Raw genomic sequence first — 18,475 nt, 5'->3', positions numbered from 1 at the left:
GGGTGACCCTCCTAGTGAGATCTGCGGTGTGAGTCTGGCCCTTTCTAGAATCCGGGCCCTATCTGCGTAATTGTGAAACCTGGCCAAGACAGATCTCGGGCCACCTGGTTTGCCCCCAGCTCTGTGGATCCTGTTGATTTTTGGCTCATCTATTCCATTGTCTTCGAATAATAGCCTCAGAATATCATGGAGGGTTTTTTTGAGGTGTGGTTCTGATTCTCCATCTGTCTCAGGGATACCAAAGACACGTATATTGTTTCGACATTCTCTATTTTCCAAATCATCGACTTTTAGACGGAGTTCCACCTCTTTGTTCTCAATTTCCACAAGGCGGTGGTCAATCTGCATTTCCAGTGTGCTTGATGAGGTTTGATTGTTCTCAACCTCCTCAAGCCTTTCCCCCATTTTATCAATTCTGTTTGCGATCTTGTCAATCTTGTTCCCTATATCCGCTCTCACCCCTTTCATTTCAGAAAGGAGGTCGGCAATATCGCCGCTGGTCAGTGCTGCTTCAGCCTTCTTGGAAGCCATGGTCGGGGGTTTGAGCAAGGGCGGTGCTTCCAGGATTTGAATAAACTTAAACTTGGCCAACTTCTTTTTAACGTCCATAAATCCGGAGTGCACCAATAGTCTGATAGGCGGGATCCCAATAGCTCCAAGACAGGTCTGTGCCAAGCTGGAAGAAAGGCGGAAGAAAGCCTGTGCACAGTGGGGACCTTTTGGACACAAGGCTTATGGATCCTTGTCTTATTCACTGCATGCGCAAAGAGTGGCTAGCCCATTCAGGATAGGCAAGGCTGACTCAATAATGGAGTGATCATGAGGGGTGTTTAGGGGGCCCACTCACTGTTGCGGGGGGGGATTTAACTTATGGTTGGTGGGTGAAGCAGGATGCCTGGCGCGACTGAGGAGGGCACACGCCCCAATGCTTGGGGGCCCAACCCTCAGGTTGCCTAGTGTCTGGCACGTTGATAGGACAGAAACCACCGCACTATGCAACCAAGTGAAGGGGGTCCAACCCAAAGGTCTGGTTTTCCTTTCCGTGATCAAACCCAGGGTGCGATAGATCAGAGCACCCCAGCTCTACCAGAATTCTCTGCCAGAGGCCTTATCCCAGGCCTTGCGTCCTGTGGCGCAGTTCAAGAGGGATCTGATGTCCACTGGACCAACAGCCCTCCGGGGGGGGTGTGGTGCAATGTATTCACCGATGTCGCCTGTGGTCTCAAAGGGAAGTGGATGCCTTGATTTATGCTGTGTCCTGGGGGGTTATGGGGCCCTGCGGTGCTTCCGTGTTGTACTACGTAGAGGCGGCCGTCCGTGCCAGTCTGTCAGATGTGCGCCCGGCAGCCCTGTTCCGGCGGTCCTTCCGGGGTCCCAGCCCACGAGATAGCCCTCGGGACGGCTGCCGGGGACAAGAGATGTCTTGGCGCAGGTTCGGGTGATCCTCTCCCAACAGCGCCCTCACAGGCCGCGTGCACACGGGGGCCTCTCCGCACGCCGCAAGCGTGCCCCAGCACACCGTCAATGTGCCGATGCCTCGAGGCCCCCTGCCGATCCGAAGTCCAAGGTTATGCAGGAGGGGGGGCGCGAGACATGCGCCGCGCCGCAGCACCTCTCAGCCGCGCGAGGCTGCACGCGACCAGAAGCAGGGCCTCCGTGGAGCTCCGGCTGGGCGGGAGTCGAGCTGAGCGTGATGCTTTCATTTCAGGTTCGGAGACTGGGGACCACTTCAGTTGGTTATTTCAGGGCGAAAACTCCACCGTTTTGCTCCGGATTTTCTGCCACTGGCGGGGGGCACCGTCACAAAGCTCCGTGTTGAGTCTCAGCCGTGGGGGGGGTCCTAAAAGTGGGGGCTCAGACCTCCTATGGGACCATTGAGGAGCGAGCTCAGACGGAGCACAACATCACCTGTGCGCCCGCTGGTGGCCCTCATTGCAGGTTTTGTAAGCAAATTGGTGTGACGGAATCATTGATGCACCTTCTTTTGGTTTGTCCTAACTTATTGGGCCACAGAATAGGACATTTTTCGGAAGTTGTAAGAGACCCCTCAAATGTCAACAGAGAAAAGCTATGTTACGAAATGTTGCACGGTAATTCTGTACCCTTTAAATTGAGGGTGAATGGGTTCCTGAAAATCATTTGCTCGTTGGAATAATAAAAGTAGTCTGTGATGAAATAATAACTTTGCTAATTACACCATGAGGAATCGGGGTGCTAAAACTAAGTTAAAGGTATATTAAAGTTGGTAACCTATGTACAAAAGAATTTTTACACTCAGAATGTATAGCTGTTACGCTCACCTGGTATCCACGGGGACGCCACCCAGCCCTGGTTGGAAGATTTGCACTCTCGAACCCTCTCCCGGTCCCTTGGAAAGGCCTCTGGTTAAAGATGGGTGTGCAATATAGGGGAGCTGGATTCAATACCAGATTGTCTTTATGTTTTCCCACCTCCCTTGGCCTCAACCCCTTCCTCCCCCTTGGGCCTTCTCCTCACCTTAATATTGTAAAAGGTGGACTCTCCATCCTGCTCCTCGTGGCAGGGGCACGTAGATGTGGGGGGAGAGCAGCGACCAAGTTACTTCACTGGTGCAAGCCCCCTGTGGGCCTGCTCCGAATCCGTAGGTTTGCTGCTTTACAGTCTTTATATGCAGTTCCTATGTTCCTTTTAGTTTGAATAATAATGTCTTGCTTCTTTCCTTTTAGGTATGGAAAGGTATTTTGGTGTTGTCATGCAGTTTGAAGATGTGCATGGGCCGGTAGGTGAAAGCGCGGTGTGCGCGATGCTGTCTGGTGAGTAATGCGCGATGCGCTGCACTGTTTCGCCTTTTACATTGCTAACCTGCATCTTTTCTCTCCCTGCAGGTTGCGATGTTCCTCGCCGAGTGCCGTAATGTTCCAGCAATGAGACTGACCAGGAGATGACTACCCAGGTAAGAATTGTGTGGCTTTCTTCATTCGGGAGGAAACGTGAGTAAACGCTTACTAATGCTGTCTTTCTTTCTCCTCTTTTCAGGTTATGTTATTCCAGGATGCATGCGGTGCCAGATGATGGAGTTCGTACCTTCAGGTGAGTGGAACTGAAGTCAGAGATGGATTGAAGACAGGATACTGTTCCAAGTAAGTTTCGTAGTGTTCTTTCTCTCTCTGCAGGTCCTTGGTTTCAGGTAAACTGGCATCAAGACACAGTGAGCGTTACGCTGCCCACAGCAGAATAACGCAAAGCATGTTCTGCTGTTTGGGTGTGGTTTAACTAGTCTCAGGTAAAGAAGTCCAGGTAAAATAGTTCCAGGCCTGCCACACCCAAAGCAGTCCAGGTAAAGTAGTCCCAGGCCTGCCACACCCAAAAGACTAGACCACATAGCTCAGTTCCTTGTAACTGAGCTATGTGTGTGCCTCCATGTTGGCTGAATAGTCCCAAGTAAATAGTCCCAAGTAAATAGTCCCATTCTAATGTTGGTCTTCATGATGGTTATGAGCCTGGCGCCAAAGACTCCAAGAGAGTCTTGGGTGATGTTTTAAGGCCTTTGACCTGGCCCTAACTGGCCCTAACTGGAAGGCTTGCCAGTGAGGGCCAGGGGCAAGGGTCATGACAATAGCTGCATGTTGCCTAAAAATGTTGCCTAAAAATAGAATTGGTTACACCGGCAGTGTTGGCATCATTAAGGAAAAAAAAAGTTATCCTCCCTCATATAGCCACCCCCAGGGTCAGGATCAGGTCATGAGAAATCACAAAAGGTTTGCACATTTCCCATGCGAACACGCATTCAAAACCCCAACATACCCACACCCACAACATACCCACAACACTCCCCCACCCACACCCTCAACACACCACCACCCACACCCCCAACATAAACAAACCCTACTTATCTTTTTTACATGCTGAGTCTCTGTGGCACCAGTTCCCTTTCACTTCCGTGATCGGGAACCGGCGCCGCAGGGTCCTTTGCTTTTTTTCTTTTTGTTTTCCTTGGGCGCTGCAGGGGTGTCCCCAGCAACCCCCGCTCACTATACCATACAGTATAGTGAGTGGGGTGTTGCGGGGACACCCCAGGAGCCCCGGTTTATTTAATTTTAATTTTTTTCATTTTTTTTGGGTGTGCTGCAGGGGTGTCCCCCGCAACACCACGCTCACTATACCAACCAGTATAGTGAGCGGGGTGGTGCGGTTTTATACTTACCTACAATGCTACCACCAAAGGTTCGAACTTTTGGTGTTCGAATCTTTGGTGGTAGCATTTTTCAGACTTTTTGTACGGTCTGATCTTTTTTTTTCGGTCTGATCGTACAATTCCGCGCTGACCACCAGGGATGGTGACTGACGGCCAGGTACGAATGAGCGTGCATGGAGACAGCTTTGTACAGGATACCACTGGCTTTGAAGGTGATGTGGGAAGCACGTAGGTGTTGCCTAATAATGAACATTTGGTAACCACCCTACTTATTGAAGGAACATCTTTTGGCAATGGGTGGCTTTGGGTTGTGTGGATTTACTGCAGGAGTGCTTGTTTTCTAGTGCACCAGTCATCGTCTACACCTTCCTCTGCTATGTACAATAGGAAAAAGGATAGAGTAAAGCAGACACAGAGACATAGAGATGTGGGTAGAGTCCTTCCCCATGTACTTTACCTGTCCTTAAAGTCTTCACCGCAGGCTTGAATATTCTCCGTCTGCAGCATAAGTCGGGCATTCTCCAGCACGGCATCGCTCACCTGAAAACAGACAATGCCATTGGTCAAAAGAATCACTAACCTGCGGAAAAGAAGTCACCCTTCTTTAACCAAAACGGTATCACGCTGCACTAGACTTCCATTAATGAATGTATAATTACCATTTCACAACTGTGCCATATGTAGTAACGGATTCCTAATTGTTAGGAAATGTTCACATCAACGGCTCTGGCGTCATTCTGTACATAATCAAAGGAGCAAGATTGAATTCCTCTTGCTTATATCTACTGCAAACTGTTGACCCCGACTGACCCCCTTTCACTGAGCATAATGTGCAGCTCTGTCTACCACTTGATGAGTGTCGCTGGTAGGGCTGGGCGCACTTTCAAAAATGTGGCTTACGTGTCTTGCTAAACTTTTTTGGTAGATAAGACTTATTTTGTTAGTGTTCCAAAACATTTCTGAAGGGGTCGGATCTGAGGGCAAATCTTTTTTTCAATAGAACCTCAAACTTCCTAAGCTTTCTTCCCAAAAGTTCGTTCGAGGTTTATCCTTGAAGAATTTTCCAAAATGTTTATGATTTGGGTGTGCTTCAGAAAGGTTCAACCCGGCCTAGTCACCGGCATGCTTTAACTTAAGGGAAAAATTCAATGTTTAAGAGATAGAGTCTAATAGGTTATATGGGTCGCCACAGCTTGTAGTAGAACTCCCCCACTGGTGATGCGTAACATGCAAAGTCGTTGGTTATTCCAGAATAAGCGGCTTTTACCCTTTTGTTACATATTTATTATACCTTCATTAATCCATTGTTCCTGTTCTTTATTATACAGTGATACCAAAACATGAGCATTTATTTCATTAACAAAATTGACACCACATCCACAAAAGTGTGATTGGATATTTAGAATCTAAAGAAGAGCTCCAAGATTAAAGATGAGGAAAGAAGTATATAGAGACACACACTGCTTCTATATGTATCGCTCTGAAAAAAGCTCTCTTTTTATTTTTTATAAATGTCTGATATTATTTTATTATTTGTACATCTATATACCATCAAGTTCATTTAAGTCTATCAATAAGAAAATCTCAGTTAATTGGTGCACAGCTATATAAATCTTACCAAAGGCAAAGCGGCTATTATTCTTAGGCCTCCTAGCTGCATCAGTCTTTGCAATGCCCTACAGCCATGTAACCTTTTGCGGGCATTTTCCTGCTGTGACATATAACGTTGTTCAACAGTATCATATTTTCTTTCTCCTTCCCATAATGATGATTCTGGGGTATTTGCTCTTTCCACGAATCTTGCAATCTCTCGATTTCAGCACCAAGAGTTCTACATTCATGAGGAGATGGGCGTATCTGCTCCCAAATTACTAGGCAACTAAGTTAGGTCCTGAACCCACCATCCAGGCAGATAGTTTGAGCTCTCGGCCACCACTAGTGTAGTAAAAGTTGCATCGATTTTTTTCTGTGTCAATGGCACAGCTGCTATCTTCTGGGAGGCCTTTTATATAGAGTCTGTCCCTTTAGTGTGCTCTATAGGGATATGTGAACTGCTCCACACTCGGACGTGAGCTCAAGGTCCCATCTCGAGGGACTACAATGCTTCTCTGCAGTCGCCCCCAGTGAAATACCGTAAGCTCCTTCTCATATCGTCCTCACTCAATCTGTCCACCGAAAAAGCAGATATTGGCCTACCGAGAGTCAATATTGATTTTAGCTGAAGGTTTACCCGCTATCAGGAGTTCTGTTGTAAATCAAAGGCACTTTTCAGCTGACCCGTCAAACCCTGGCTCACGTGCCAATGCATGTGTTTGTCCCTAACATACATTATTTGTGCATTTTCTAAACATGTTTCTGTCAAGATTCTGTATTACTTTTCTTAGCTTCCGAATCAATCTCCCTTTCCTCCCATCCTTTAAAAATCTTTAATTTATAGACTTCCCCAAAACAGGTGTGCCTTAATGGGAATAAGCTGTATATAACACCAAGCATTGTTTAACCCATGTACAATATAAATATGGACGTCTTATAATATGGTAATATGGTATTTGGTAATGACACCAAAGCTACCTTATTACAAAATGATTGGCTAGCATTACCTTGCAGGTAGCAGACGCTGCTTAACTTCCCTGCCTAGGGATGGTTAATCCTACTACACGTTCTTCTTCTTAGGCCCATCCCTGACCCCACTCCTTGTCTGAGAACCACAATTTGCTTTGGACCAGTAACCCACTCCTTCTGAGGCCAAACTCTGCTCCACATCTGAAGCCCACCCAGGCGCGTTGCTCTGAGACTCATCCCATTCCTTACCTCATGCCCATCCTTGCACCTCACCCGGGGCTCATCCCTGAAAGCCAGCAATGGCCTGTGCCCTGATCTTCAATAGGGACGAGCTCCCACTCCTTAGCTGAGATTGACAACCTGCTCTGCACCAGGCACCAACTACTGCTCCATACCGAGGCCCTTTCACACGCTTTGCTGAGAGAGGTATTCACGCTCCTTGCTTCATACCTATCCTCGTTCCTCATCTGAGACTTGTTTTTTCTCCTTACCTGGGGCCCATCCCTGCTCGGCAGCTGCGGCCCATCCCTGCTCATCACCTGAGTCTATTACTGGCTCCTCAGCATGGTCCATCATTATTCATTGGTGAGGCCCTTCCCTGCACCTCAATCAAGGCAAATCCCTGCCCCGCACCTGAGGCCAATCCATGCTTCTCAGCCAAGCCCCATTACTGCTTCTCACCTGCCTTCCTCACGAGAGGTCCTTCCCCACTCTTCACCCTAGCATGCTCCATCCCACTAAGGATGGTGCATGGGAACTATGCCAAATGCTGCCTCATCTAAAACCTACCATCGAAAGTCTTTCCACCACATTGTTTTTGGATAATATTATTATTATTATTATTATTATTATTATTATTATTATTATTATTATTATTATTATCATCATCATCAGGTTTTAATATAGAATGTCATGCCTGATACCTCCCTCTTCTAAGTACTGTACTTATAATGAAATGCCACTCAATCCATCACTATTAGAAAGATGAAGGCTGACATTTCCCTGTGTAATTAGCATGGCGGGAGGCAGGGCCAGGCTTAGGTTAGGTCTTCCATGACTCCTAGGAGTTAGTGTTAGTTTTGGTGCACGTTTGTGCATTTGTGGTCCTGGAAGTGGGGGGCAGGTACGCATTGGCCTTCCCTTTCTCTTACCCCATGTGGGTTTCAACATTTGGTGACCTATGAGTGTCTGCAAGATTCCTAATTGGCGCGATCAGGAGATCGTGGTGGTGCGTAGGCTGGTGGAGGGCCGGCATAGTGTACGTTTGTGTGGTATGCCCTCAGATGGATCTGTGACATCTGGCCGCCTGGGACAACTTAATGCATTTTAATGCTGTGTTTTTTTTAATTGGTGGCTGGTTCCCACACCCAAATCCTACCCCCTCACTCTCCACACAAAACTCCATTCTACCAGCCGCTGTTCCCCTACGCCCCCAAATCCTACCATGGTAAAATGTGGTAAGATATCCCACTGAACAGAAGTCGTCAGGCAGCGGCAGCGAGACTGGCATACCCCCTCTGACCCGATACTCACCTAGAATGGAGTGCTGCACACAACAATTGCTCAGGTTCCATGTCCGTTTGCGGACTTGTTTTTTTCCGATGGAATTTTTTTCAGACAAAATTCCATCTAAAAAAGCTAAATTATTTATTTTTTCTATTTGGGGGGATTACCTCGTAAACCGCCCTTCCATATATTTTATAACCTACCCCAAACCCTTTTGTCCACTTACCTACCCCCCTATAGGTCGCTCAGTTTTTTCAATGGAATTTTAGCATAAAAATTCCATCGGGGAAAAAAAGCGTCGACAAAACGACACTATACGAATGGATTGCTGCCACCTTTTATTGAAAAGAACCCTTTACAAATGCAATTCGTTCAGAAAGTCGCACACATGTATTGACATCCAAGCCGTTAATTCATATGAACCTCTTCATCTAGACTCCTGTATATGGATTCATGACCTGCACATACCTGCCATTGTGCTTTGTCTGTTTCACTGCAAAAGAACAATAATGCAAATTATACATCAAAAACAATACGTTTGTGTGGTAGGTGAGCTGTGCTTTCATGACTGGTAAGACAGTTGTCTTGGGAGGATAGCTCAGGTGCAACACGGTCGCCTTGGAAGCAAGATGCCGTGGAGCGACGCATGTTCGATCCCCGGGTTTGCGCTTAGATACCTCTGGGTATTGTCCACGTTATAAATAACCTATCATAATCATAATCAGATTCCACATGCCTGGCAGTTCTGGCTTTGAGGGGGGTCCTACATAAGGGTCTGCACATGATCATATCAGTTCCCTGGAGTGAGGAATGTCAAAAATAAAACAACACGATTCAAGAGAGTTTGAAAATAAATTGACCTACAACGAGACCTGAGTAAGGTTCATAAGACGATAGGATTTGTTGGAACCAGGAGTGGATGGGACGCGTAACGTTGGATGGTTGGCAGAAAGCCCAACAGTAAACCTATATAGCGGCATCACCCGGCAAGACCCTCAGGGAGCATTGCATGTTAATGCCCCATACCAATATTCAGGCGGAAAACCGGGTTCTGTGAGGCAATTGGGAGCTCTGCAGGTGAACAGCATCTTGGGTGGACAAACATTGAGATTTCTTCGCACAGGTGGTTCTGGCAACGCGTTCCTCTGCCGCGTTTTCTTTGTATCCACCACAGTCTATTTCCAAGGGATGGACGTCTCACTGGTCATGCTGGTGGCAGAGAGAACACGTTTACAGCCTTGTGGCTGACTCTGCCCTAGCCTAAAAGCTGAGAACTTCCCCTAGTTGTTGGTATAACTTCTTCAGAGACCTCAAGAAAGGGGCACCTCCAGGAGTGCCATGGCCCTGAGCAAGGCAAGTCCCCCTCTACCCAAGGGGCCTGCAATGTTTGGCTCTCCATATATTTTGAATACTGCTAATCCCATGATCCATCACCATTAACGATGCTGCTTAGGGCTGATGGGAGTGGTAGTCCAGAACATCTACAGAGCTAAGGGTTTCAGAACCCTGCTCTATCCTGATACCACCTTCTTTGCATCATGGTTTGTCGGTAGCTTCCCCAAGCTGGAGGTTGGGATTCCCTGCATCGAAAGAGACCCTCACATCTTCAAAAGGCAACATTTTGGGGTATACATATGTATTCTGATCTTTGCAACATTTCTGTCCTTATTATGGAGTGGTAGGTTCCAAAACTGTTTCAGACGTTTGGAATCATCCTTGTGCCAACAGCATCTCTTACATTTTAACAAAACCGTTCGACACATATGTTAATATTTTGGACATACCATTGTGCAATCTTGCCTGGCCTTTTTCTTCTTGCATTTATGGTCTTGGGCGGCTGTGATGCCCTCCCCTTTCCTTTGATGGCCTGCGAAGGCCATTGTATTCGGCTTGTCTGGGATATCGAATAGAGGGCATGTAGATGATTGTTGGTGAGCAACCTTGTTTCGGTGGTGGGGATTCAGAAATGATAAGCACAGTATTAAACTAGTACTCCTAAAAGAGATTATTCCCCACCCCGTGCCAGGTTTCTCCAAAACCGAATCTTTGAAGAGAACATTCCTGGAATAGGGGGCCCGCCCTGTTGATAATGGGCCACCACGCAGGTTGAGGGCGCAAGCAAAGGACGGACGGTGCCGTCACGAGAATGGTTCAACTAATGTCCCAATTATTATTGCCCTTGGCATCAGTGGCGTAACACACCATTAGCTGCCCACCCCTGCAAAACCTGCCATGGCGCCCCTCCCCCTAAGCCCCATTGAAAAAGCATTGGCAATGCCGAAGAATCCTGCACCACTTTTGGATACCACGCATGGGAAATGTGCATGATCATCATTCGGCTGAAATGGCACGCTGGGCACTGCATTGGGTGGAAGGTGGAAGTAGGTTTTCAATCAAACCTTTCAGGGTTGCACGGCTAGCCTTCACACATACCAGCCACTACATTGCATGGCCAGTCACATTATTGTGCACGTGACAGTGGTAAAGGGAACTTTTTCTGACAGGAGTCTGGGCAGCTTCTGACGAGGCCCTGGCATTGTATTGATTCAGGGCCAGAATTTGCAGGTGAGGTTTGTTCAGAGGAAGCCTAATGCAGTCTCCTATGAGGTAGTGCAAGCGACCGAGGCAGCCTTAGATACGTTCACCGGGTTCAGGGAGGGAGGGCACGCGGGGTGTGCCTCAACAAAATGTTGAAACTAATGTTTGAAAAAATGCATTTTATAGCATGGTTGTTGAAAACAAATCTATACAATTTTCAATTGGTTCTCTGGGGTAACACATGAAAACAGCATGTAGACGCCACTACACCAACAGTACACAGGAGCATTTTTCAACATTTTCATGATGCCTTTGTCCACGACATATGACAGCATTGCCATTGTAATTCAGCAATTCACATCCATGCAGCTGCGCCCATGCTACATGACAGCATTGCCTCTGCAAATCACTTTCATGAAGCTCTGGACAAAATCTATGCCAGTATGTGCACTACTATCAGTAACTTCCATAAACCTGTGGGCACAAGCTATACCAGTGTGGTCACTGTAAATCCCTTTCCTGAAGCTGCAACCACAGTCCATGCCAGCATGTTAACTGCCAATTAATTCCATGAAGCTTCTGTCACAGTCTGTATCAGTATGGTCACTACCAATGACTTTGAAGAAGCTGTGGCTAGAATCTACGCCAGTCATTGTCACTATAGCCTTTTTTCAGTAAGCTGGGTCCGCATTCTATATCAGTGCATTAAGTGGGATAAACAATCATGGGGGAAAACCTCTGGAAAGAGAGCATGGCCAGCATGTGCTGTGTATGACCTAAACAGGGGCAATACATCACAAGGCAATGCAAACCTGTATTTTGTGTCACTCAGAAGTGTCTCAGGTGGTCGTTTTTGCATACAGTAATAAATAAAGCTCCCTCTGGTTCAGTTTCTAAATAAATTACACTGGGCAAATAAATCATTCTCTTCCACGGCTATATGCAGTTCAATAAATACATGCATTACATGCAGTCTGTAAATAAATGGCCTTTTCGCAGTGTGCTTAATAGATTGCCATCAGTGCTCAATCAGGGTTTCAGCTCTCCTGCTGGCTGCTTTTTTTGTTCTGCTGAAAACCTTATGCCATACTCAGCAACTATTAAACCCTTGTCTCCAATGATTTATCTATGATTTTACAAGGAGGTGCACATAGTGTGTACACATTCTTCATAAAGGTACCAGTCTTCTCATACAAAAGGCTATATCACTTGAAATGTGCATTTGCCGGCCAAAGGTGTTAACTTATCACTGTCATGAGTTTCAGAAGGTTTGGAGTTTTGGTAGGGATAACCGGTCCCCTGCGCACACTTTTTAGCCTTGAATTAAGTCATGCTTCACCTCTTTTGTGTGGGCAGAGAGTATGCATGGGAATAATGAAGTTAAAGCGGGGCTCATTTTATGCACCCTCAATTGTGTACGCAGGGAAATCACCCATTGGAGTTTGCCATAGGGAACATTTTCATTTTAACCTGTGCACCACATAGCTGCCTCAGAGGGTGGGACACATTGCACCAATGCAAACAATGTGCTGCTTTACATACAATCAAAGATCTTTTGGAAACATAGAAATGCGCACTGATTTGTATATATCTCAAATCTGTGACAGTGATTTCAAGCCTGCAACCCTGCTGCGCACATAAAGCATACCGGCCTTCCAGCTTTTATCATTTATGGTAACAACTTAATACTAAAATGACTAAACCCTCAAGTCATCCGTACTCATTTGGACAGCCACTGACTTTGGGAGTCAGCTGTTGGCTGTCCTAATGTAGTAGCAAACAGTTTCCTGACAGGTATTTCTGTCACAACAATGTCAAATCATGTCAAGTTGTTGTCAAATCATTTTTAATTTATTTGACACAATGTAACAAATCAAACATTTCATAAAGCTCATATAGACAAGGAAAAAAAACACAGACATGTAGCACACATGAATGTACAAATAAAAAGGAAAATCAAAATGAAAAACTAAATTATATACAAGTCAGTCAGGGACCTGTTATAAATAACACAGGTCTTCTACTCCTAATCTAAGGGAAACAGAATCACAGAGATGCTAATTACAAGGGATCAGAATCACCAAGGGTCTACGCTACATAATGCTTTGCCAATCATTTCTTTGTGTCCATCTTAAGTATCGCATGGACCAGGGCATGACAGGTAATTATTGCCCATCAGAGCCATCATAGTATATTGAGTGCGCCATTGTTATACAACTTGTGGCGATACATGTTATACGCCTATACACCTAAATACATAGAGAAACACAAAACAAAGAAACAATGGTTACTAGCACGTGAGACATGTATTCGTGCCAGTAGTTGATGCCAACTGGAGTTTTGGCCTAGGACGGCTGTTTCCGAAGAGCCCGTCCCTCTTCAGGGCAAGAAAATATGTTCTGTAGGGTGGATAATTATTGTTTTCACAATTGTATACTATAAAGAACAATGAAAGCTAATCTTATAACATGGAAACCAGAATGAAACGCAAAAAAATCAATAGGGTCCTAGCCCAAAGCACCAGTTTTCAAACAGACAGGCGATGGAAAAGGAGCAAGTACACCCCGGCATACCATTCAATCCCAAACCACTAAGGTAAACAGCACTTGAATTGTTAACTAAAATTCATCACGTAGAAACCGAAATAATTCCTGCTCACCAAAGTGCCAAAAATCAAGAAGGACAAACCCAGGAAAAGAGACTCCACTATGCCGATCAAGAAAAGCCTGTAAGTGGCCAGTAACAATTCACCACCGTGTGCGACTACACAGAAGGCACAGACAGATATACCACTGGTTCCCCAATGGTGAAACCTTCCCCACATTATTGTAAGCATTGTTTAACTCACTGTAAAGTCGAAGCCTCACTCGGCTACCGACTAGTCTTGTGTTGACTCCCAAACACGCTGACATACACCATTTATCATTCTATGAATCAAACAACATAAAACAATGTGTGCACATATATCTGGATCATGTAACTACCAATGCATGTGGGGTTGCTGGGTGGAGGCCAAAATAAGTGTATTTAATGGTTGCCTACTAATGTCACGAGCCCCCAGTCTGGCGTCATAACCCTGAACTTACCCCAAAATTGCGCTGAGGTTGGTGAGAGAGATGCTCCAATCCGATTGCTCGCCTCTGAGCGAGACTCCAATGGAATTAGTCACCCATCTGGCATTCTGCTCCACCGGATCTGTAAGTGACATGAGGAAATTTACCCTCCCGGACTCCCGAATCCTACTTCTAGCCACACCGGGGGCTCGCACAGCTGGGAACCTCCTCTCTCTCTCTCCCGATTCCGAAAACTTTCGGCCGCACTGGGGGCTCACACAGCTAAAGGTGAAAAGCGTGCCTTCCAGGCTTGCATTTAAATAGATCAGAGCGTGGCGAGAAACTTGGTGGCCATGTTGGACTACGATTCATGATCTGAATGTGCACGACCAACTTGGCCCTTCGATGTGCATATGAAAACAGCACGTTGCCTACAAATCAAATATATGTATGCGATTTTTATCTGCACTGCGCTATGACTCTTCATATGAATTACTTGTGTCCATGCATCCTGGAGTCAAAATACTGTCAGAGCAAGCAAAGGCCTGCAGGATCATGAATAATGGTCACTCTGTGGACTAGCAGTGGTAGACAAAAACTTCAAGCTCCCATATGTCCCCTCTAGTTTTGGTAACCTGACTCCTAACAAAATAAATGAAGCCATATTGAAAAAGAATAAACAAAAAAAGGGTGTACAACGTTAGGCCAATAAAGTTGCCCAGTGTATTTCATCATTAAGACCTGAACGATTGGTGCCCAGTCTGTGAATCGAGACTTGCTCTAGCCTATATGGGCAGCAAAAGTAGAGAAGCCAAACAGGTCAGCTTGCACATGGTCGATGACAAACCGATTAATGTCGTCAGGGCCCTTTTTGTGTTCTATAAAATGGAACACTAGTGGAGCAGCCATGTTACCAGTCCTGATTCTGCTGTGGTGCACACTGCAATCTTCGGGTGGTCATGCCAACATACAGTAGGACACACAATGATTTAAATGACGTTTTTTTTTTGTTTGCATGTTGTGAATTTCTGCAACTGCCATGTGAAGTTACCATGCCCGTGGAGGACCGCAACACTTTCCCACATCCTTCCAGCTTGTAAACATGCTGGAGAACCTTTGCAGACTTTCTGCACAAATCCCACCAAAGTTCATGGAGAGAGGACCCTCCCTCACCCCTAACAGACAAGATTGAACAGCCAAAAAAGGCAAGACCATCAAGCAGAGAGGCCATTTTGAGAATATGGTCCTCTTAAGTGCTTTATTATGGCACCAGCAAAAAGGGTAACAATTAACACTAGCCTGTTCAGCGGATGCTTGGAAAATAACACAAATATTTTACACAGATGTATTAGGATTGACCCTTCTGTGCTTAAAGATCTGCCAGGATAGCTTGCCACTGCTCTGTGGACTTGGTACTGGACTTGATATTAGCCCGCTTACAATACCTGTAAGGACAGCCATGGGGTGGTACCTATATATGCGGGTAGCCTGGCATTGCAACTAGAAGGAAGCACATGCAGGTTAACACATGTAGTACAGTTAGAACATTTACGCCTACAATGTTTAGCCCATGATGCTCAAACATATATGTTGGTAACCCTCCATTGAACTTATAACTACTTCAGTTACCCGTTCTAATGCAGAATAGTTTGTAGAGGAGCAGGTAGACGCTACCTTGCCAGTTCCCGCACCCTCACCACCTGGAACAGTCGGGAAAGAACAATAAATGGGATCCCTTGCATTGTTCCCATACCTCATAGAGTGTATGAGATGTATGAGAGACGTTATGCAGACAGGCAGTGATATAGAATGTACCCTTGCACTGAAAGTGTGGAAGGATGTCGCATGGAAGAATGCTACATGGAAGGGTGTTGCCTGCCAAGATGTCAGAATGCATCTATGTCTATTATGGACAGACGTCAAAGTGAAATCTGACGAGGACAAAGTAATGTCATAAAGAAGGTATATGAATCTATGCTGAAATGATGTGAAAAAACTTAGAAGTATTGATATAACTGAAGTATTAAGAGTAACATGTACCCAAATCTGAAGTAATCATGGATCTAAAGAAGATGAAGTAATTTACTGGCCAATAACTGTAAATACGCAGTAACTCAATGTAGAAAGAAAATGTATAGAAGCTTGCAATAGAGGAATATATAACGTGGCAAGGACGGCCCTAATGGGAAAATGGACGCTGGCTCATGTTGAACTTAACCAAGCTATCTCAGAGACAGGTTGAGGCTGTAGAATCAGGAGATTCGGAAAAAAAGCTGAAGATGAGTCATAGTTGGCCCAGGGTTAAGGATGCTATTTCGAGGGAGAAGAACTGAGCACAAAGGGAGTACATGGATAAGCTTTGAATGTGGGACATTCTTCATAGATAAAAGAAGAAGAAAACAACTGTGAGAGCCAAACTGTTGGTCAATTAAAAGTATTCAAAGTTTATATGAGATAGAGTGAGCAAGTCTCTAGAGGCCAAGAGCAGCAATAGCACCATACATAATTAAATCAAATAGCAGTAAATAGAAGGCTGAAATGAACAAATCTGTGGTCTCTTCAAATATGACTCAGAAATTGAAAGCAAAGGCTATTGTTACGCTCACCTGGTTTCTGCGGAGGCGTTGGGGCACGGTTGCAGCCCTACCGGGGGTGAGGTCGCTAGGGTCCGACTCCCTCCTCTGCGCTTATGTGGTGACTGGTGGTAATAGGTGATGCTGTATCGGGACTGCTCCTGCATGGAGAATAGGGAGCGTGAGTATGCCAGCCTGTGTGCCTGATCCCCTTCCAGACCCCTTCTCCCAAACCGTGGTACCCGTGGGATGCGTTGTCCCTGGAAAGCTCACCTGTTGATTAGTTTTGGCGAGCACTCAGACTGAGGTCCTTCACTGGTCCCTTGTACGTGGTAGTCCAGTCCTGCTGCGACTAAGCCACTTTACTTCAGGTAAGTGTTCCTGTTTGCCTTTGTCTTTCCTTGTCTGTTTTTGTTGTATTGTAAAGTTTGTTGTCTTGTATTGCTGTCCGTTCCACTTTTGATGTTTACTCTTTGGCTTTCTTCCCTTGCAGGTGATGTTGCCAGCCCGGCAGAAGCCGGGGAGCTCAAGGCGGCAGCAGTAGGGAATGAGGAATGAAGCTGCAGCAGTACAGTAGCTGGTAAATTGTTAACTAGGCGGCATGCAGGGTTCAAATGCGGTGCAGCCCTAGGACGGATGTTCTAACCTTGTCTTTCTTCTTCTTCACAGGGTCCGAGTTCGTGGATGCGGAGTGCGGTGCTGAGGCATTGGGATCAAGATCACTGGATGTCAGGAGATGAGTCTGCAGATGAAGCGATAAAGCACCGGGTTCCTGGAGGCGAGTATGCAGGAGAACGCCTGGTTTCAAAGGCAAGTAAACTGGTCCAAGTGGCGGTGAGCATCACGTTGCACGCGAGTGCACAGTAACGAGAAGCACCGGCCTTAAGGATGCAGCAGCTTATATAGCTGAGCTTCTGAAGCCACGCCCACCAGGTTCAGCCTGCCTCCCACACCTGCCACACCCTGCCACACCCAATGAGTCAGCACATGAAGACCAGACATAGGGAGCCACACCCAATGAATCAGCACATGAGGATGTTCTCTGGAATAAAGGCTTTCAGCTCCTGGAAAGTTCTTGTAAAATAAAATCACTCCTGCACTGAAATAAAGGCCCTGATTCATGGATTATTTGCGCCAAAAAAAATGGGATTTGTGTGCCATTCTGCCCGCAAATCCCCATTTGTTAAACAGAGATTTGCGGGCAGAATGGCGCGCAAATCCGTTTTTTTTCGGCGCTAATAATCCATGAATCAGGGTGAAAGTGTTCCTGCTCACATCTCTATATCTGCCAGGGCCCCTGTGTTTTTGGTCCCCAAAGGGACATAAGTGAGTCAAGTGACCCATTGCCCCCGTCACTAGATGGTATGGTTTTTGTGTTCTGGGGCCTGTGGCCATGACAGCTATTCATTGGAGCCTCGAGCTAAGATAGTGGTGTGCTCACACTCCCTTGAATGTTCCAGGACAGTTAACAGACAACAAGGTCAACTACAAACGGAGGACTTTGACTGATGGCCTACCGATGAGACATGATGGACTAATTGGGAAAACGGGAAGTGGTCTCACAGGATTCAAACACCTATGTTTCGTTTCACGTACATGCTGCTAAAGAGCCAACAGTCCAAGGTTGGGCTAGCATGCCAACCAATCAGTGGAGTTGAGGGACAACCTAACATGCAATATAGCATAGCAGAATCCATTGTTGTTGTGTCCACTATAATCAGTACTATATGTGTTTAGAGGTAGTTCAAAGGGTGCCCTACAGACAAGGGGTAGCCAATGATGTACTGATCCTTATATGTTCTATAAGTAGATATGTTCCCTTAACCAATCCCTTCCCTTGATAGGTTTTGTATTTTGCCACGTAGAATGCCGTCATAGATGACGCATATTGGGGTAAAAGAACACCATGTAATCAAGCTGCTATTTGAGTGTGCCATATTCTGTGAGTCTGTCCGATTATTGGTGTTGATATCATTATTGTAATTCCATCTAGCACAAACAGACACTTCAAGGTGTTAGAGCACAGCTTACATGTAGGTATGCTTGATGTTGTGCTTATTAGACTTCTT

General features: G+C 45.9%; 1 protein-coding gene across 1 annotated transcript in view; it reads right to left on the bottom strand.

Moving 5' to 3' along the window:
• BFSP2 (beaded filament structural protein 2) overlaps positions 1–18,475 on the bottom strand; it is a 234,573-nt gene that overhangs the window by 161,217 nt on the left and 54,881 nt on the right. The window contains exon 2 of the mRNA XM_069648705.1: positions 4,632–4,714. Coding sequence (XP_069504806.1) covers positions 4,632–4,714 — 83 coding nt within the window. The remainder of the gene's footprint in view (positions 1–4,631; positions 4,715–18,475) is intronic.

This window comes from Ambystoma mexicanum, chromosome 2q (assembly GCF_040938575.1).
Source record: "Ambystoma mexicanum isolate Mex_15411 chromosome 2q, UKY_AmexF1_1, whole genome shotgun sequence".
NCBI lineage: Eukaryota > Metazoa > Chordata > Amphibia > Caudata > Ambystomatidae > Ambystoma > Ambystoma mexicanum.
This window is presented reverse-complemented; position numbering and strand designations above follow the sequence as displayed.